This window comes from Linepithema humile, chromosome 2, assembly GCF_040581485.1.
Source record: "Linepithema humile isolate Giens D197 chromosome 2, Lhum_UNIL_v1.0, whole genome shotgun sequence".
Taxonomy (NCBI): domain Eukaryota; kingdom Metazoa; phylum Arthropoda; class Insecta; order Hymenoptera; family Formicidae; genus Linepithema; species Linepithema humile.
The window spans coordinates 6,772,909-6,791,309 of record NC_090129.1 but is presented as its reverse complement, the minus strand read 5'-3'; the positions used below and the strand labels follow the sequence as shown (position 1 = coordinate 6,791,309).

General features: G+C 41.0%; 1 protein-coding gene and 1 long non-coding RNA gene across 7 annotated transcripts; one reads left to right on the top strand and one right to left on the bottom strand.

Annotated features, from left to right (window-relative positions):
* The first annotated feature begins 295 nt into the window (after window positions 1–295).
* Window positions 296–12,073, top strand: RanBPM (Ran-binding protein M). 6 transcript variants are annotated; one of them, XM_012378176.2, is made up of 9 exons: window positions 296–575; window positions 2,080–2,103; window positions 5,350–5,705; window positions 6,225–6,412; window positions 6,659–6,771; window positions 7,156–7,587; window positions 7,745–8,062; window positions 8,161–8,344; window positions 8,858–12,073. In XM_012378176.2, exons 1-8 carry the CDS (start codon window positions 368–370, stop codon window positions 8,292–8,294), a joined length of 1,773 nt encoding a protein of 590 aa, XP_012233599.1. In that variant the 5' UTR covers window positions 296–367; the 3' UTR covers window positions 8,295–8,344; window positions 8,858–12,073. The 6 variants fall into 6 exon arrangements, with proteins under 6 accessions (XP_012233599.1, XP_012233598.1, XP_012233597.1 ...); XM_012378175.2 differs by lacking the exon at window positions 2,080–2,103 and adding an exon at window positions 8,661–8,691 and having other exon boundaries at window positions 297–575; window positions 5,323–5,705; XM_012378174.2 differs by lacking the exon at window positions 2,080–2,103 and having other exon boundaries at window positions 297–575; window positions 5,323–5,705.
* LOC105678683 (uncharacterized) lies at window positions 2,099–7,280 on the bottom strand. Its single transcript, XR_001101728.2, has 4 exons — window positions 7,140–7,280; window positions 5,309–6,831; window positions 2,701–4,702; window positions 2,099–2,446 (listed from the first exon to the last, which is right to left on the bottom strand). It is a non-coding gene; the product is annotated as an uncharacterized lncRNA (long non-coding RNA).
* Window positions 12,074–18,401: the final 6,328 nt, after the last annotated feature.

The following is an 18,401-nucleotide window of genomic DNA, read 5'->3' as shown; positions in this document are numbered from 1 at the left end:
TCACAAAAGTGAAACGCCTCTATCGGAATAGAAGTAAAACACGGAATCGTTGTTTTCACAATTCGGTCAATTACAGAGACAATTACAGAGAAAAACGCATAACAATTATAATATTCTTATTTAGAAAAAATATATACAATTTAGGCGGTCTATTCTGTAAGTTTTAACGATGTCGAACGATGTTTAATGATTAACGAAGAGAGTGCCACGCGATCGGAACACGCTCATCTATCTTTCGTGCAATCTCTGCGTATCATTTCGCGAGGTGAGTTGCGCGTGCAACGTGCGCAAACGGCATTCGTATCCAGGATCGCGCAGAGAGGCGAGAGGTGAGAAAGAGAGTGAGAGAGAGTGAGTGGGGCAGCGGATGACAATGATGGCCGCCACCAGCGATGAACGGTGTGTTATGGAGCCTGAGAGAACGAATTCGGGGCAGAGTCAGCCTATGGACCGGCTGAAGCTGCTCTATCCGATGGTGAACGAGGAAGAGACACCGCTGCCGCGTGCCTGGAGCGCCAAAGACAAGTACACCTACATAGGCCTGTCGCAAAACAATCTTCGCGTTCACTACAAAGGTACGTGGGTAGTCCATCGCGCGCGACCTCCGTGCGAGAGGTGCGATGCGCTCGCGGTTGCGTGCGTGCGTTCCGCGCGATTTTACGCGTTCGTGACGACCTGTCATGGGTCCCGGGCTCCGTGATCGCTTCGTGCCTGAATCCGCGCCGCGATCGGGCTGCTCCCGGGGCAGGGACGGGTATCGATTGAAAATGGCAGGGCTCTCTTCGCGTGTGTCAGCGACCTAAACAAAGGAATCAGCTGATCAGTCAGCCAGTCCCCGCGGTCGGGCCTTTTACGCGTCTCTCGTCCTCGACGCGACGCGGGCTGACTTTGTTGGGACAGAGCCGCGTCCGTTCCTCGAATTCGATTCACGCAGAGCCCCGCGACCTCCTCGAGACGCGCTCGTCGATCTCCGCTGGCGCGTCTGGCAGGAAAAAAATAGTAGGAGAAAGATAGAACGAGACGGAGATATAGGTATAAAGAGAGAAAGGGAGACGGAATGCGCACACGGGCACGCACAATGTCAATGACAGCTGCGTCGTGTGAATCCGATACGTGAGCCCGACCTCGCGTCCTGAGCCCGACGTTCAGTCGAATCGTTATCAAACCCCCGTCTTATCAAATTTCTCGCTAACCCGCCGATATATAGGATGCCCCACTTTCATTGCGTCAAGTTCCAGGGATCGTTTAATGGATTTGCAATACATTTTTTTTACGAGAAATTCGAGAAAAATAATTAATGTGTCGTGAATGAAAGATAAAATCACACTAACAGAATTTACAGATAAATAAAAAACATTTTTCGCTTGAATTAATTTTTATTTCTCAAATTACCGCTACAAGACGATGCGTTTTGCTTCATCGTCGTTGAAACTTGATGCAACAAAGTATGTTTCGTTATATCGGGAGTCAGCCTTGCCAGAAAGAGATGAATCTTTTTTTTTTTCTCTTTGCGTCTCTTGTGCTTGTTCAGTGCAGGCTGTATCGTAGAGCTTTCGCGTGTCGTAAGCAGCAATAACGTACACGACGACAGTAACGACTGGGCTCGCGACGCATTTATCAGTTTCTTTGGGTGCACATACGCATGAGAAAAATGACATGCATTTAAAGCGTAAATTTGCGTTATACATTGGCTTTAGCCGAGTTCACGCTCGACGAACATGATGCGCTCTGCGACAAATATTATGTTTACGGTTTTTCAATCTGACAATACATAAAAGTTGTTGACAGAAAAAACAAAATAAAACAAACAAAAATTATCGAAAATTATCGTCTGTTTGCTGATTATTGCACGAGCAAAATAATATTAGCAATTACTTTCTTCCATTTAGGAGTTTTCTAAATTTTCATTTTTAATATCTCGTTTTCTTAGAGAGATTAAATTATAATATCCGCATTACTTGAGCGCTATTATGTAAAATTGGCGTCGAGATCTGTGAAAAGGAATATGGACATTAGATATATATGTAACTATTACAAAGAACAAAAACAATATGTATTATTATTTTTTTCTTTTTGCAGAAACTTCGATATCACAGCAAAATTGTAAGACACAAGTATTGCAATAGTTGTTTATACATATAATTTGAGTATGCATATTAGCACTTTATTCATAATTGCAGAATAAACATTCGCAGGAGATTAATCGCGATTAATCGCGATGACTGCTGAAATTGCGATTATTATGAATGGAAAGTGAACCATGCTATCTTGATACGTGGCAGACATGATGAAGCATAATACACGCGCGTACATTACTCGACGTTAGCCATTCTGCGCGTCGATAATATCCGTCGCCAGCGAATCCTCTAATTTAACTTCGATCGTTGTCTCTTTAGTATTCTGTAAAGTTGTAGTATTCGTCTCGAACCATCTTGACAATTTCAACCTGCAATATAAACATTTTGTTTTTAGATCACTTTTTAAATTTTATTTTAATTTTATTAAAATAAAATTTGATAAATATTTGATAAATTTACAATAAATGTACAATTTATTTTATATATACATATTCAAATATATTTATATGTATTTGTTACTTTCTTGCAATCTTATTTACAAATTATTGGCACTTGGTATTTTTTTAAGAACAAATTCTTCAAATTCTTTCTGCAAATTCTTCAAATTATTAATTAAACAGACCGCAGATGAGAAATGTGATTGTACTTCTGCAATGTATCTGCTAATCATTACATATCTGCTAAAATCATTCTACGCACAACGATTATAATGAAATGCAACCACGCTTGGCCGCGATGCTTCCGCGACAGCTCATGCGTTTCTAATTAAAAGACGAATCGTGACGATTATTTCTGTGAGTTTTGAAGATTTGTCGGACCCAAACATTTCTCGTTTACACAAACATCCGCGATAACGATTTCGGCGAGTAAACACGGCGTGGAATTGCGGTGTAGGAATCAAGCTCGGCTGCGAATGCGCATCTGTTTACGAATCGCGGCTCGGCGCGATGAACGAGTGCACGTGGCCTTCGTCGGATCAAGCTAGGAGTGCCTGAGAAAGCGGAAGGCCGCCGTAGCCGCCCGCAATAGTGCATCTACCGTTAGCCCTTAACTGTTCTCATCTTGCTCGCACTTATACCTACATAATGCACTACTTAGATGCCGTAAACACGGGCTGACCGGATGTCTCGGTTTCCATCACATCCTTCACGCAACGTTTGCTTGCGCGAGTAGCTAAAAATTGATGAACTAGCGGTTTTAATCAAATATTTAGAAAGCCAACTCTTATAAATATTAACTAACGTTAATTGAGGAGTTAAGCGAGTTTTCTCTTTCTGAATTTAGTACAGTCGGAAATTAGAGACAGGACAAAAACTTACTTTCATAAATTTATCGCTTAACTTAAAAGTAAATTGAAAATTAAATTAATTAAAAAAAATAGAATAAAAGCACATTGTATCTTATTTTGATTCAGTAAGATGATTTATTAAATGCAATATGTGCATTAACCAACTGCTTTCTCAACTATTTTAAATGCTTACTCAGCCATCGAATTACTTCGGACCCGAGTATATTCATTAGTTTATTTACATCAATAAGGAGTGTCTCCAAGACAGCTTCTGACTTCTCCGCAAAGAAACATTACGTTATTACATTAGTTTTAAAAATAAAATATTTTAAATATAATATTTCACATTATTTTATAGATAGAATCTCGTGTTTAAGTATCTATTTTATTTAATGATTATTTTGCAATAAATAATACTTAGTTACTCAGAGAAAAAGATTCGCGATTCAGATTAATGTTAATATTACGATATAACATAGTTGATTCCTAAATTTAAATGCTATAACAGTTTTGCTCTAGCAATTTTGTTGGAGTTTACACAGACATGAATATAATTCTTGTTACGATGTAATAAAAGCGGTGTATAAATGATGCCACGGCATATTACGTTGTGTAAGGGCGAGAGACATGCGCGTAACATAGAAACTCATAGATCACAGATCGTGGATAAGCTTGTAATATTGCATCGATGTGCCGCGTGGTGACCCAATGCCCTACTTACATCCGCTCTAGTGAATCATGCTCCTTTTTGTAATTAATATAGTTCAACTTAACGACACATTACTTTTTATAACAATGGAGCTTATTCCCATATAAATGTTACTTGAGACAATTAAAACGTTTAATCCCGAAAAAGATCACGATAACTGAAGATTCCGAGTTGCAATTTCTTGAAATTTCGTTTGAGAGAAAAACATACATTTTGTAAGCATATTATATTTTGTGCATGCTTGAGATATTTCATTGCGTAACTTCGACAATGATCTATGTTAAGAATTTCCACATTCGCATACGCGAAAGTCGCTTCCTAAAGTGGGCATTGTTTATCGGCATAGCGTGAGCGTTGCGCTGCGATGCGTTGCACATCGAAATGTGCACATCGCTCATATTTCAAATTACATTGCGTGAAAGCCCAAGTCCATTTCACTTGTTACAACTTCGTCTCTAGACGCGCGCTCTTCCGCATATTAATGCATGCAGTAACACTCGTAATCGATATTTCGCATCGCGTCTAAGGCACATAGTGTATCTCGAAGGTGACCATAGTTCTCGCTTATCTCTATCTTCGCACGGAGACCTGCCCGCCGACTTGGCTTAACTTGCTCCAGTGAGTAGACTAGAAGCAGAAAAAAAGAATAGTTAACATTTACAAGATATTCAAATATTTAATAATTACATTTACTTACAAGATATTAAAATATTTAACTTTGAACATCAAAGTGTTACGATAATCGGAGATTTAAGTTTCAATTTCTGTTACAGGTATCGTGATTTTGATTTATTTAAAATATCTAGAAATAAATTCTATCTTTGTACTAAATATACTTTTATACTTTTATAAATATACTTTGTTATAGTTTTATAAACTCTCGTTTTAGTCGTTTACTAATCGAGTAATTAACATTGTCCATTCAATACATAACTATCCTTGATAAATCTTTTCTGCTATGCTTGATAAATCATTCTAACACATTTATGTAACCACATTTTATTCTATAGTCCAGTAATAGAAGAGCAGCTGAAGGAGTAGGCAGGAGAGATATGTTGGAACTCGTCTTTGTATCTACGAGCCACACGATGACCTTGATTCTTAATGCCGCGGAGATACATCCCACTCGTGAATGTGCTTCTTTCTCTGATTTTAACGCGCTTATCATTTGCAAACTGAAATTTTTGTACGACACGGACTTTATGGCCATTCTATTACATTCTATTTCATTACCGATTCCCATAAAGTGAGTCGGGGATGCCTTCGTTCTCCAGGTTACGGCAAAACACACAAAGACGCTGCCAGCGTTCGCGCGACGCACTCGATACCGGCTTCATGCGGCTTGTATTACTTCGAGGTGAAGATTGTGAGCAAAGGTCGTGACGGTTACATGGGAATCGGCCTCTCGGTACAAGGTGTCAACGTAAATAGACTGCCTGGCTGGGATAAGCAGTCATACGGCTATCACGGTGACGATGGTCACAGTTTCTGTTCAAGTGGTACTGGTCAACCCTACGGTCCAACCTTCACCACCGGTGACGTGATTGGTTGCGGCGTAAATCTCGTCGACAACACTGCTTTCTACACAAAAAATGGTCATCACTTGGGCATCGCTTTTACTGACCTCCCCGTAAGTCATTCGCTCAATGATGTAAACGGAGGAAAAATAGTGTTGTATTTCAAAACGGGCGTCAATATCTGAAAAATATCTGAAAAAAAAGGAAAGAGACGATAAATTAGAAACTTAAATTTCCTGATGTCCCTGATGGAGATAAACATTTTTTCACAATTTTCAACGATAAATAATAAATCACTTCATTTTTCTTCGTGCGCAAGGAAGAAAATTTATTTATTATTTCTCACTGAGATTTGTATGTCTCGGAAATGAGCCATTGATTGGTGCAAATGTTTATCTATTTTTCTATATTTTCTTCATAGAGTTGATCAATTAGGATTTCAAGAAGCTCAAACACAGATTATAAATCTATGATTTGACTGTTAGATCATACACACATACACACACATAAATATATATAAAGATTATTTTGTTACGATATTGTGATATATATATATATATTATTCGGAGACCGTGCGATTCACGCACGCGAATGTGATAAACTGACATTTAACTCAAAATTCGCTTTCGCAGCCAAATCTTTTTCCGACAGTCGGTCTGCAGACTCCGGGCGAGGTAGTGGACGCAAACTTCGGACAGCTGCCGTTTGTCTTTGACATTGGGGACATGATCAACGAACTGCGCGTACGAACAAGATTACAGATCATAAACTATCCCACGCCAGATCACGGCCAGGGCCAGTGGCAGGCAATCCTTCACAAGTACGTATTCATCTGGAAAGCGAATATTTCGTTTCCCTCCTGCCTCCCAGTATTCTTTTCCTTGTGGTTTGTCGCTTTTCCTCTTTCCTTCGTTTGTTACTGTTATCCGTTATGATTCTCCTTGATTTGTGAGAATTTCTCCCAAGCGTTTGCGCGACAAATCGAGAAAACTAGCGGGCGGAAAAGAATTATCGTCGTAGATTTATTACCTCATATGTGTAACAGAGTTCTGTTATAAATTCAAAGAATGGTGTCCACGTATCTCGTCCACCATGGTTACTGGGACACCGCCGAGGCGTTTGCCAGCAGCACTGGTCAAGTGTTCGAGGAGGACTACAACTCGATAAAAAATCGCCAGAGTAAGTATCCCGTGGCTTCAACTGTGACCCTGTTCGTGGATTGCCACTTTTGCAAACAATCTGAAAGTTTCAAAAAGCATTCCTTTCATTGCTCAAAAAAAGAACGTTAGAATTGTATGGTTTTTTTTAAAGCAAACGACAAAGAACATTTCGACCGCAACCTCTCGACTTTCTGCAGGTTGAAGAAACACAAAGAAAAAAGGAAAATATTCAGATTATATAGAAAATTAAAAGAAATAAAAAAATAAAAATGGTTAAACTCAAATAATTAACGTTCTTCGTATATATTAATTTTATACTTTGAAATTTGGCAAAAAAAAACCTGGCAATTCTTACTGACCTAAATCTGTGTTGTATCTTTGACTTACAACGGTGGTTCCACAGAAATTATAAAGCTGGTGCTGTCCGGTCGGATGGGGGAGGCGATAGAAGTGACTAGTCGATTATATCCCGGACTTCTGGAAAAGGACCCGGATTTGCTGTTTGCGCTCAAATGTCGTCAATTCGTGGAGATGGTGAACGGCAGTGATTCGGAAGTGTGTCAGAGCAATGGCAATCCTAATCAGACTAGTGTCATACAGTCAACCAAAGCGTACACGAAATCAGCAACTGGCACCGTGGAAGAAATGAACATCAATAATACGATGAACGGCACCAGTGGTCCGCAATTCGTTAACGGTCAGATAGAGGATGATGTAGACATGGAAGAGAGCAATGTCAATGCCATAAATGGTGTTAAGAACAGTACTGGATATCAGAATGGTAATCTGGACGCAAATGGCTACAAGTGTCAAAACGGAGAAGATGTAGATATGGGTGAGATCTCGATTGTATTGCAACAACTTTGAATTGCGATATGAATAATTATAGAAAGTAAATAATCTTTTACGTAACACATCTAAAGATACTATTTTAAGATCTAGATAATGTTTAAGAAATATAGAATGTTTGAAACGAACATTGCCGTTTGCAGAAATCGACAACAGTGCCAATCAAAGTCAACAGCAGACTAGCAACATTACTGATAGCACGACGAGTAAAAATAACAAGAAGCAATTGTGCGGTGGTAACAAGCAGGCGATTGAGAAGATGCTGGAGTTTGGCAGACAGTTGTACTCACAATCGATACATCTGAGGCAGCAGTATGGGAAGAACGAGAGCAATAAGAAGATGCTGCAAGATGCTTTCAGTCTATTGGCGTATTCCAATCCGTGGAACTCGCCGGTCGGTTGGCAACTCGATCCTCAGCAGAGAGAAACAGTCTGCGCGAGGTTGAACTCTGCTATTCTTGGTATGAATAATTTTGGCTCTGCGGTGGTAAAACGATCGTGACATCTCAGAATCTCGGCCGTTGTTAATTGAATGATTAATTATGCGTGTGATCAACAGGGTCTAGTAATCTACCCCGTCGGCCACCGCTGGAAGTTGCGGCATCTCACGCCAGAGAGCTCGTCCATTTAATGTCGACTGCGGGCTTAGGTGCCTGTGGATTTGCAGTAGTAGATAATATTATTCAATATTGACGGTGCCTACCACTGCTACCACGCCCGCCTCTTCTACCAGCGCGAGTATGGTGAGTAACATGTTTTTATATTCGCGAATAAAGTCGCGAAGTCATTCGGTTGACTTAACGGGAGGTGCACATCCGTCTGGTTGCATAAATCCGTCTTCGTCGAGGGTGAGACACGTGCGAGAAAATCTAATCGTCTAAAAGAAAAAAAAAAAAAAAAAAAAAAAATTTTATAGTTACAATACTTTGTAATTCTCGATACAAGTTGATTAAAATACGCAAGTATGTCGCGGACAATCTCAGAATGATTCTTAAGAATAAAATGTTTAAGAGTGAATTCTCTTCTAGGCAAATAACGCGGATTTTCCTTTTTATCTAGGTATGAAAACTCCATACAAAGAAAGATTAAGGTAGGAAGTGCTCTGCGCACCACTTTGAAAGTTGTTGTTTCGATTCCGAGCACCGTGATTCGATCGTTGCTACTGCGTTTACCGTGTGTCCCTCGTATCTTCTCACATTGATATACATGCGACACTACTGGTATTGCAAAAGACACTGAGAAAACGAATCTTGTAGGATGCGGAGGCGGAACGTGGAGCAGATAGTTCTGTTGACGCAGCAACATCGCGATGTCGCGTGCCTCTTCAGCTAGAGCAGCCGGATTTATCGGTGCCTTGGCTCGATCTCACACCACAGACACGAACATACAAGGTGAACGCTCAGACCTGCCAACCAAAATGACACCTCATGAAATTTTTAGCTTAAATCGGATGGACGGTCAACTTTGGATAAACTACTACGCCGACCAAGATCGAGAAATGGCAGTTCACTCAATGCTGATCCCCCGTTCCCGGCGGTTGATCGCGTACGCACTGCGGCCGACCACACCACACGTTTTTGACATGTTGTGACTATTCTATTATTATACGATATTTTTCTGTATCCCTTTATTTTTTCCCCCTTTTTATTTTTTTTTTGTATTCGATGTCAGTTTACCCTTCGTTTGCGAACCTCTCGGACATTTAATCGCGATTTGGCGCGTTAGGCGAATAAATACGCGCGATGACGGCGCGGCGTATCGCCGCCGCGGAATATCATAGTTGTCCAATTATCCGTGATAAATCGTGCGTCGTTAATTAAGTAGCAGCGAGTATTGTGCAATATAACGATTACACGCGTTGAACACGCGTCTGGATATATAGAATGTGTGACCAAAGTCATTTTGCGCGAAGTGACATTTTCCACGAGAATGTTCTTAGCTTGTATATTTCGCGGCGCACGAGGATAACGCGTTATCATTTGCATTTAAAGTTGTGTCAAGATGTATTCAATAATATAAAACCTGATTAGATGTAGCAAAATTTTCTGATGATTCATCGTTTAGGAGGGGGAGGGGGTGAGAGGAGAGTAAGATAACGTATTATTGTGCTTCGAAAAAAAAAAACAAAAAAAAAAAAAAAAATTCGACAGAAAAATTCATCGCACACGAGCCGAACTAATTTTATGCATTCACGTGGCTTGAACGATGCTATTTAATTTTTCATGCACCTCAACGATAGAAAACATTTTCTTCCTCGTTTTATTTTGACAAATCGGCACAACGATATCTCTCTATACCTTGATTTCTAATTATTCTGGGAGCGGCGGGAGCATGTTCATTTAGGAATGAACGACGTCTTACGTTTATATAAATAGTTGCGAAAAAGGGGAAAAAAAAAACAAAAAATCTATAAACTTAACTAAGGAACGATCTTGTACTCTATACTAAGTAATTGTTTTTTATATGCGACATAGTATATTATTATATTATATATTATTAAAGAAAAGAAGAAACCACAAATAAGAAAATCGTATGCAGCTAGGCGTAAGCGTGCGTTTAAATACAATAATTTACTATATATACAAGAAAAAATTATATTAATTAAAATAGAATTACTCGAATTAAATAATTTTTAGTGTTATTGTTTTGTGTACTATAGATAGAATTATAATACGAATATGTGCGAATACAGCAATGATTTGGCTAAGACGATTCATAAACGTCATTTTATTTCGTCGCGCATGTTGTTGTTATCGCGATTATCCCGCCAGAATCTTTGAGTAAATTCACGACTTATTGTACAGGCTGAATCAAAATTGAATTTTACCGGGAATAATCGTCATTGTTGCTTGGAGATTTGTTAGAGCTCGCGTTTTGTTGCGGACCGGCGACAAATTGACAACCTGCTCATTCTCGTATCGGACCATTCGCCGGCCCGATCGACCATGTATGACAGCAAAAAATTAGCCGAATCATCGAGACGTGCTCAGTAGATCATCGGCATTCTTGTCACTCGACCCTTTCGTTTTGCGCCCTTCCAGTCGTTGGCTCCCGAATGTCGTTTTGCCCCTTGCCTGCCTTCTAAGTCTTTCGAAAAAAAAAGAAAATACTTTCAAAGTGCATATTTTAGGTAATAAAGATACATTGTAATATATATATGTGCCTATCTTAACGTAACTTTATTTTCGTTCTCGATTTATCGCATAAGTTCGACGTGCACGGTCATACATCGCCTTTATTTCTTCTCCGAAGATCGTCAACCTAGCCTAGCGCGGCGAGGAGGCTGTGTGGGTGTCACGTTGTATTCCCGTATCACGTACGTCCGCGACAAAGCAGGAGGGACGACATTCCTCCGTTCCGTAATGAGAGGCTGATGCACATACGTGTGTAGAGTATGCACCGACCTTCGTTGATCGTCGAAGGATAGTAAATGTTCACTCTCGAAAGAGCCAAGATTTCCTCTCGAGGTCTTCTCACTCAAAGCGACTCGTGCACAGAATGTAGCTAGCGTATACAGCAAGTGGCGTAAAATAGGGAAGCAGTAAATCACTTTTTCCGCTTTTAACTTTGACGAACTATTCGCACTTCAACACGATCGCACACGCACGCCCGCGCATATTTTCCGTCTGCGGTAATCTAGTCATTTTCGAGGTATCCATCGATGACAAATTGAATCGCTTATCTCTATTACACTTGGATTAACCCTTATCCGGCAAGCCCATCTTCTAAAAAGACAAACGGGTATAACGTTATTTTTTTTATAAAAATTATATGAAAATATATTTGTCTTCATATAATCCAAGATAATCTTACAAAGTTAAGAAATGTATTTTAGGAAGTAACTATAACTTTCGAGGAATTGAAAAAAAGCTCAGCTTGCCCGGATACGAGTTAAATGTTGCTCGATTAATTTATATAAGAACGGAAAATTTATATATAAAATCGTGATCACACATTATTTTGATATTACACGTCATGCAACACTGATTCTGTAATGCGTACGCGCGCGCGCGCGCGTGTGTGTGTGTATGTGATATATATATATATATGTATATGTATATGTGTATATATATATATACTATATATATATATAGTAAATATGTATCTATACTATGCTTTTTGATATGACATATAATTGTAGTTTATGTAACGAAAATCAAGTATCTTGAATCCAATTTTAGGAAGACGAGCGAACGTAATGGCGACGGCGGCCATCGAATTAGTTATTTCTAAACTCTGAATATGTTGAAAAATATTTTAACAATAGAAACGTTATTTTTATACGTGTACGATGTAGTTATATTAAATGAGTGGCGTCGTGTGTAACGAAATCATGTTACATCATTAGTAGAGACATTTAACTAAGTCGTCGTTATAAATTCTTCGCGTAGGAACATTGTGCAGGGTGATTCGGGAGCGTGTCCGCGCCGGCGAAACACTCTGTATTATCAAATAAAACTAAATCGAAAGTTCATACTGTTAACATGTTTTTAGCAATACTTTGTAATAACGAGAACGAAAAAGAAGAAAACTGTGGAATATAATAAAAGCAACGTAAGAAACGTTCTGAAAACACGGTATAACGACCATCATGGCTGCTCTATATTTTTTTTTATATTGCTCGAGCAACATGAGTTTATCGTTTTTATCGTTTTTCACGAGGCTTTCAAAGAATTTGACGACAGTCGCGGTGAGCCTCGATGCACGAAAGTGTGTTGTTGGTTACCCTTTATGAGCTTTCGATTCCGATTACTGTGGCAGACGCTTTTGACATTTCAAGAAACTCGAATACCAAGTAGATGTAAATAAGTAAAGCGCACACGAGCAAACTTGACGGCGCTTTTCAAACAGGGAAATCGATTTATTTTCGAGTCGATGAGCGCACAGATGAGCCTAATTCGCAATCTCCAAACAGTCGAACGGCCTGGAGCCACTCTTTTTTCGCTTGAATGAAATAACGAGAGATTGCGAATTAGGAAGTTGTGATTGAGCAGCCGCACGGTTGTTATTTTCACGACCTCTGATCCCTGCTTCGATATGTAATTGAGACAAAGCAAATTGACTCGCCAGCAAAGAATTCCTGATCGGGAGAATCGCGTACTGTTTGTACACGCGCGGAGCGCGAACTCACAACGTGGCGTACGATTTTATTGTGTAACCAGTAACATTTTTGATCCGCAATTATTCAATACTACTTACGCTACCAGCGATTACGTTATAAAGTCGTTACTCGGTAATAAAGCAAGCTGTATTCCCTTACCTGTGCAAGCTGCATAAATCATTGCGCGCGTCTTTCGACTTGGGATGATTTTAGAGAATGCGATTTTAAATAGTTTTAATATCGCGCGTAGCAAGGAATTCGCAATGAATAGATCATCGTGTAACGTGCAAGTTATAAGGTAAGTCTATCAATTTTCTCATAATTTCTAAGACATTTGCCAAATTATAAGCGATCAAAAATGATTGATGATGTATCGCTTTAAAAAAAAGTATATTTATATCAGATTATATTCTTTTTATTCTAAAAGTTTAAAAATTATTTTCTTACTCTATAAACAAAGTTTATTGAAACATGCAGCTTCTTGTAAAAACAAAGTTAAAAAATTGTAATATGTTATAAAAATGATTCTAGTGTTGCACGATAAATTATAAGAAACATAATAACGTAAACCGCGAAAGTTGGCAAAGATCTGAGACTCTCAGCTCTCAATTTATAACCGACACCGTGCGCCCTTACTTCTGTTCGTTCCTAAGAACGCGGGCGGCAAAAGGCGAACGATAAGCATCAATTATGAAAATCGGTTAAAGGTCGCAGTTATATGCTAGGTTCCGATATAAAATACAGAGGTGAATGTCCGCTCGCGACGGCGATCCATCCCGTACAACAAGCTTCGCAATCTCACGAGAGCAAGCGTTGCGATGCTGCGCGCGATCAGACGATGTCGCGCGGCGGACACTTGGTTTTCGAGAATCGAGATCGAGCGTCGACTTGATCGGTGCGCGATTCCGGGGGTCGTTCGTTTCTCGGCACGATACGAGACGAGCGGCCGGCCGGTCCCGGGATCGATTAACGTCCTTCTCTTGACGGCGCGCCGGCGGCGACGGCGACCGATGGTGGTGGTGATGACGGCGGCGGCGGCGGCGGCGGCGTCGGGTGGGGCGAGAGGTCGCCCCGATCGTCGGCCGACTCTCGCCAGTACGCGTTCAGCTCGCCGCTGTCAAGAGAGTGCGACTTTCGCGGAGCACCAGCTGCCGGGCTGCGTATCCCCTCTCGAGAATCCGGAACAACGCGCGAGGACCTCCCCGTGATCGTCGCTCGGGCAGCACGGAGAGCACGGCGCCGGAGCCTAACTGTGTTCCACCTCGCGCGTATACCCTTCACGTCCTTTCGGAAGGAGACGGACGGGTCGCGTCGTGCGAGTTTATCCGCGATCGCGCACACATTCGGCGGTGACTGTTAGCCGGCCGCTGCGGCCGCCGCTGCCGCCGGGAGGATCCGTCATCTCTCGTCTTTCCGGTCCTCGCGACCGGTCGCCATCGACGTCGACGTCGACGTCGTTCGCGGCGTGCCGCGAGCGCCCGGGAACTGTGAAACTACTTCTGTAAGTAGCCGAGACCCCTCCGGGTGCAATTTTGCGCCCTACGCGGAGGGAGCGAGAAACGGGAGACGGGACGGACGGACGTAGAGCCGCCGGAGAACGAGAGACGCGATAACACGTATCGTATCTGTCGCCCGTTCACACGCACGCATTTTCACGTACGCACGCACGCACGTACGCTCCCTCGCTCGTCTGTTTCTCGCGCAGCGGTGTGCCGTTTTGCTGCCGTCGTCTTTGTGGTCGTCCTGATCGTCGTCGTCGTCGTCGTCGTCGCCGCTACGCTGCCGGGATCGAGAGAGAAGTCTCTCTTGCGCCGCGCGGCTCGAGCCTCGCCTAACTGCTCCACCTCCCGGATCATCCCGGTCGGATCCCCGGAGCGGATTTCTCTGCTCCTCTGCCGGAAACCGCTCTCTCGGAATATCGATCAAATAGTCTGAACCGCGTGAAAAAAACTAACTCCGGGAACAACGAGGCCGTGAGCGAAAGGGGGATAGAGAGAACACGAGAGAGAGAAAAGGGGTAACGAGTGAGAAGGAGATACGACGAGAGGATCTCGACGTCATCCAGGATACGTGAAGGAGGTGCGTAGACGTTAAAACACACGGCTTCGATCCGTATTGACGGATCGCCGGGCGGAGAGAACGTTCGCTTTGCGTGCGACACCGTCGAGAGCTACCCCCTGGCCGCGGCCTGGCTCCGTGGGAGGGACAGAGACAGGTCGAGTGGGAAAAGGGGAGCGCGAGAGGGAAAGAGAAGGAGCGATGGAGAGCGAGAGGGCGGGGGTTCCTTTTGGAGTACGCTATACGCCGACGCTCGATTCACCCGTTAACTGCTACGATTCTCTGTTCCTCGGGGGGTGGCGCGGAGAGGGAAGGTAAAAATCGGAAAATGCAAAGGGTGCTCCGAAACTGTGCAAATGTTACTCGTTTTGCAGTCTGCAGAGAGTTTGATGAAGAAGAAAATATGGCAGGTGGTGGATTGCCCACAAGATGGTTAACCGAGTGCGAGAGTTTGTGTCTTTGTCGCGCGTTATTTAATTATTTGTTTAACGAATCTTTCATTATTTCTCTCGCGTTCTTGCGACACTCGTTATCACGATTGCGATTCTTCGATTCCGTAGTTGCGCTTTCGACGATTTGAAGGTGGAGTAACGTTCGAAGCATTTTTTTTTAACGCCGGAGTCGTGTTATTTCGTTTATTATTTTCGCTTCGCATCGATTCTATCGTACTTTCTTTAGTCGCGTCTGCGAAAAATATCGGTGAAAACCACGTACGTATAAAAAATACGAGAGTAACGATTTCGCTTTGCGGTTCAGTCCGGGCTCTTCGTGTTGCGCAGAATGTAATCGGCGCGCAGGGCGATACGTCGCTCATAATATACGATAAAATTGCAATATACGCGATACACGTGGGTCAACGTGTTTTCGTCAAAGTTACGGAGGGGCATTTCAATCTCTGTGCGATATAAAAAAGAAAGACAATTTTGCGATATAATACATTCCTTGTATAAAATATATTTTAATTTCCCCCTCGCTTGCCCGCGATGAACACGCACGCGAGAGACGAAGCGTCTGGTTGCATTTTTAATGATTTTATCAGATACAATCCAACATACATATTGCGTGACCATAATCAATAGGAGCTTCCGTTCGCGCGTCGTGTCACCGCTACGTTAAATCGCTCGGATACATAAAACAATATTTGCAAAATGTAATATCTTTTAATTAGCCAGAAAACTGGTTGGAAAATTTATTGGAAAACTATTTTGAAATTTGCATTAATTATAACGTTGTTATGTTGTTATGATTAACTCATCGCTTTAAACATCAAAATGCTTTTAATGATTAATTCATATCATAATAAAAAATCTAATTTGAATTAACACAAAAATAGAATGCAAATATATTCTTTTTTCACGTGATGTCATGAATAATTGATTTTGCAAATTAAGTCTCTTAATTGTAATATTCATTAATTATATCAAACGATTCAATTTTACAGCATTTTCAAAATACATCGCGGTGCTAAGCGCGAGAGTTAATGTGAATTTTTCAGATATGTCAAAAGATACGCAGAAAATATTTAGATATTTAACTACGCTATTCGTGCAATTGAGCACGGCTTACGCATGCGAAACTCCGGCGCACCGAGGGCTTGAATCCCTTCTCTCCTGCCGTGCTAAAACTGTTGCGCACTACTGAACCCGAATGAAGTACCAATTCCAAGCCGCGCGCGTTATCGTTAAAAACCCATGTTACATTTTTTCATTGTCGCAAAATTAATCCTAATAATTGTTATATCAGATCAAAGAGTAAAAAAATAACAATATAATCATTGAATTTCCTGTACAAGACAACATATATTTCGTGTTGATAATTAAGAATTCAGCCTTGGCTAATGTTTCTTTGAAATTTTATTTTGCATATTATAAAAGGTTCCTTGTCGCATGTTAATTACGCGAGGATGAGAGAGGAACGGACGGAGGGGGGAGAGGCCGGAGATGAAACCGCGAGGAACTCGATAAATCGAAGAGCACGGTCGGTCGACTCTCGCTCGTTTTTCCGCGCGCGCATTACGTCTCTTAAACGTATTTTAGTCTTACTATATGCCGGCACGATGGTATTTTATGAAGCGCGACGCGTATCGCTTCCATTATATCAGGTCGTTGCATTTTATTGATCGTACGCCGGTGTGTTTCCACGTACTGCCGTGCTTGCGAAGATGTACGTTGCAATCCGAGAAACGAATAAACCATGGACATCGCAGTCGTGCGGATTCACGCTAGTTAACAATTCAGTCATCGCTGAACTGGAGCGTTTTCGACGAGTTCGATTTGCAATCTTATATGCCGTGAATTAAATAAAACGCGAACATGCAGCGTTGTACCTTCGGTAAAATTTAAGGAAACTGACACTTCTACGGCAAATTCGTACACTCGACACCGAACGTGCAAAGCTATCGATACTTGATTCAGTTTATTTCTTCAATATAGACGTTTTTCGAGCATCTCGTCGGTGTTTTCGTTGCGATTTGCATATTTGTTACATCCGCGCAGCATTATTGTTATTTTAGCAGAATGTTTTTTATCGAATTAGCTGCATCTCAAAGTTAGTGGGAAACTTAATCTCGTAGAGAAGAATTTATGTACGATTTTAAGTTGAAGTTTTTTTTTTTAAGATTTTCAGGTTTTTTTAAATGTTTTTTTTTATATTTTGAAATACGATTTCTCTTTATCAAATTGTTAAATAATTATCATTAAAACTTAATTGCATTTAAATTGAGAAGCTAATTTAGCATTGCTATCTTTTCATAAAACTCCGATTAAGTTAAGGTTTATTCTTGGTAACTGGGGAAGGAAACTTGGATTGAGTTTTCCTAAGTAGCTCATCAAGGCTCACAATTTGATTCTTGTTTCATTATAATGCCGTCTTTCTACGTTGCAACATTCTTCCGCAAGTTGCGTTAACTAGGCTGACTAGCCGTAAACCTATTCTACTATTGCGTCTAACCAAACAAGCGGTATTCCACTAGTTATTTATGAGACGAAATTTTACGTGTACTATACAGATATTTTACATATTTTTTCATGTAATGAACATGTTTTGTCCATCTATTTGTAATTACACGGAATTACATTCCTAAATTTTCCATGTTTGATGGTCGATGTTTAATTCGTCGTAAACAATGCTTTGTTTATATCTGTAATTTTAAATTCAAAACATTTTAATTTGCCTATATAAAAATATCGACAACAGTTTGAAAACGATTGTTAATGACATCGGTCTAAAAAAAATGGTATAAAAAAAACCATTGAAAATCAGCAGTTATCGATTGTGTGATTAAATTAAATCAAATTACGCAATTCTTTGTTGCTTCAATATTTTCCACATTGTTGTGAAACTCGATTTTCCACTTGCGATGACTAATGACATTAGATCGAATTCATGCTCGGCGATGGGGTCTTAAATCGTATCGATCGCTCGGTTAATAAAACTATTATCCGGTTCGCTCGAATTATAACGAGACGCGACGAACAAACGATGTTATCAGCGCCGATTGGTCGAGAACCTTTCGGCGTATCAAACGCGGGCAATCTGCCAAGTCGGGGTCGTATACTCGTATCGCTGGAAGAACGAAAACGAGTAGTGTCATCCGTCTCCTCTTTGTACTCGGCGTACACGTTCAATGAGGCGAGGATTGG

Excerpts from the sequence above, each read along its gene's own strand:
- RanBPM (XM_012378174.2), top strand. The coding sequence starts at position 368 with ATGACAATGATGGCCGCCACCAGCGATGAACGGTGTGTTATGGAGCCT. Across the intron at positions 5,706-6,224 it reads TCGCTTTTACTGACCTCCCC|CCAAATCTTTTTCCGACAGT; the intron begins GTAAGTCATTCG and ends TCGCTTTCGCAG. Across the intron at positions 8,063-8,160 it reads GTTGAACTCTGCTATTCTTG|GGTCTAGTAATCTACCCCGT; the intron begins GTATGAATAATT and ends TGTGATCAACAG.